Source organism: Carlito syrichta, unplaced genomic scaffold (assembly GCF_000164805.1).
Source record: "Carlito syrichta isolate Samal-C Ts95f unplaced genomic scaffold, Tarsius_syrichta-2.0.1 Scaffold316365, whole genome shotgun sequence".
Lineage (NCBI taxonomy): Eukaryota > Metazoa > Chordata > Mammalia > Primates > Tarsiidae > Carlito > Carlito syrichta.
The window spans coordinates 165,406-166,526 of NW_007260461.1; the positions used below are offsets into that span (position 1 = coordinate 165,406).

Here is a 1,121-nt window from a genome sequence, read left to right on the forward strand (position 1 = left end):
CAGCCCCAGCCGGGAGCGCAGGGACTGGGGGGCCCGGTGTAGGAATTGGGGGGACCGGGGGCGGGGGGGATCCGGCTCGACCTGGCCTGAGCCAGCAGCAGCGCGCCAGCCAGCGGAAGGCGCAAGTCCGGGGACTGCCGCGCGCCAAGAAGCTTGAGAAGCTAGGGGTCTTCTCGGCTTGCAAGGTGGGGGCGGGGCCTGGGGTGAAAGGGGCGGGGCTTGAGGCTTCCAGGGGCTCGGGGGGGAATCCGGGCAGCGCTCTGGCTGCGGGGCGGCGCCTGCCCCAGGGGCACAGGTCAGTGACTGGTCGTTCTGCCTCCAGGCCAATGAAACCTGTAAGTGCAATGGCTGGAAAAACCCCAAGCCCCCCACTGCACCCCGCATGGACCTGCAGCAGCCAGCTGCCAACCTGAGCGAGCTGTGTCGCAGCTGCGAGCATCCCTTGGGTAAGGCAGGCAGCGCCCTCGGAACTGGGGGGCAGGCGCTGGGTCCTACTGGGACAGGGTGACTTAAGTCTCTGAAAAACCAAAGGTACCTCCCGAGGTGCTATTGGGTTGGGGGTGTGTCTGCCCTAAGGGAAGAGAGAAGGAATCTGCCAGCCAGAAGAGGTGGGGACCGCGGACCCAAGGGCTGATACAGGCGTGGTCAGTCTCCCTGCCGGTCACACTGGCTGGAGGGTCCAAGGCTGGCCGTGAAGAGGGGCAGGAAGCCTTGACCGCTTCTGTCCGTGTCCCCCAACTCTGCCACCTACCTGTCTCACAGCTGACCACGTGTCCCACTTGGAGAACGTGTCAGAAGATGAGATCAACCGGCTGCTGGGCATGGTGGTGGACGTGGAGAATCTGTTCATGTCTGTTCACAAGGAGGAGGACACGGACACCAAGCAGGTCTATTTCTACCTCTTCAAGGTGAGCTTCCACCCAGCAAGCGCGTGTAGGAGTGAAGGAGGTGAGGCGTGGGGAGTCTACAGCTCTGAACCCTGCTCCCCCTTCCTCTGCCCTCCAGCTCCTGCGGAAATGCATCCTGCAGATGACCCGGCCCGTGGTGGAGGGGTCTCTGGGCAGTCCCCCATTTGAAAAGCCTAACATTGAACAGGTGGGATGGGAAGGGTGGTAAGAGGA

General features: G+C 63.4%; 1 protein-coding gene across 1 annotated transcript in view; it reads left to right on the forward strand.

Annotated features, from left to right (window-relative positions):
• KAT2A (lysine acetyltransferase 2A) overlaps positions 1-1,121 on the forward strand; it is an 8,683-nt gene that overhangs the window by 585 nt on the left and 6,977 nt on the right. Inside the window, 4 exon segments of the mRNA XM_021707062.1 lie at positions 4-185; positions 323-446; positions 763-908; positions 1,006-1,095. Of these exon segments, the coding sequence (XP_021562737.1) occupies positions 4-185; positions 323-446; positions 763-908; positions 1,006-1,095 (542 nt within the window).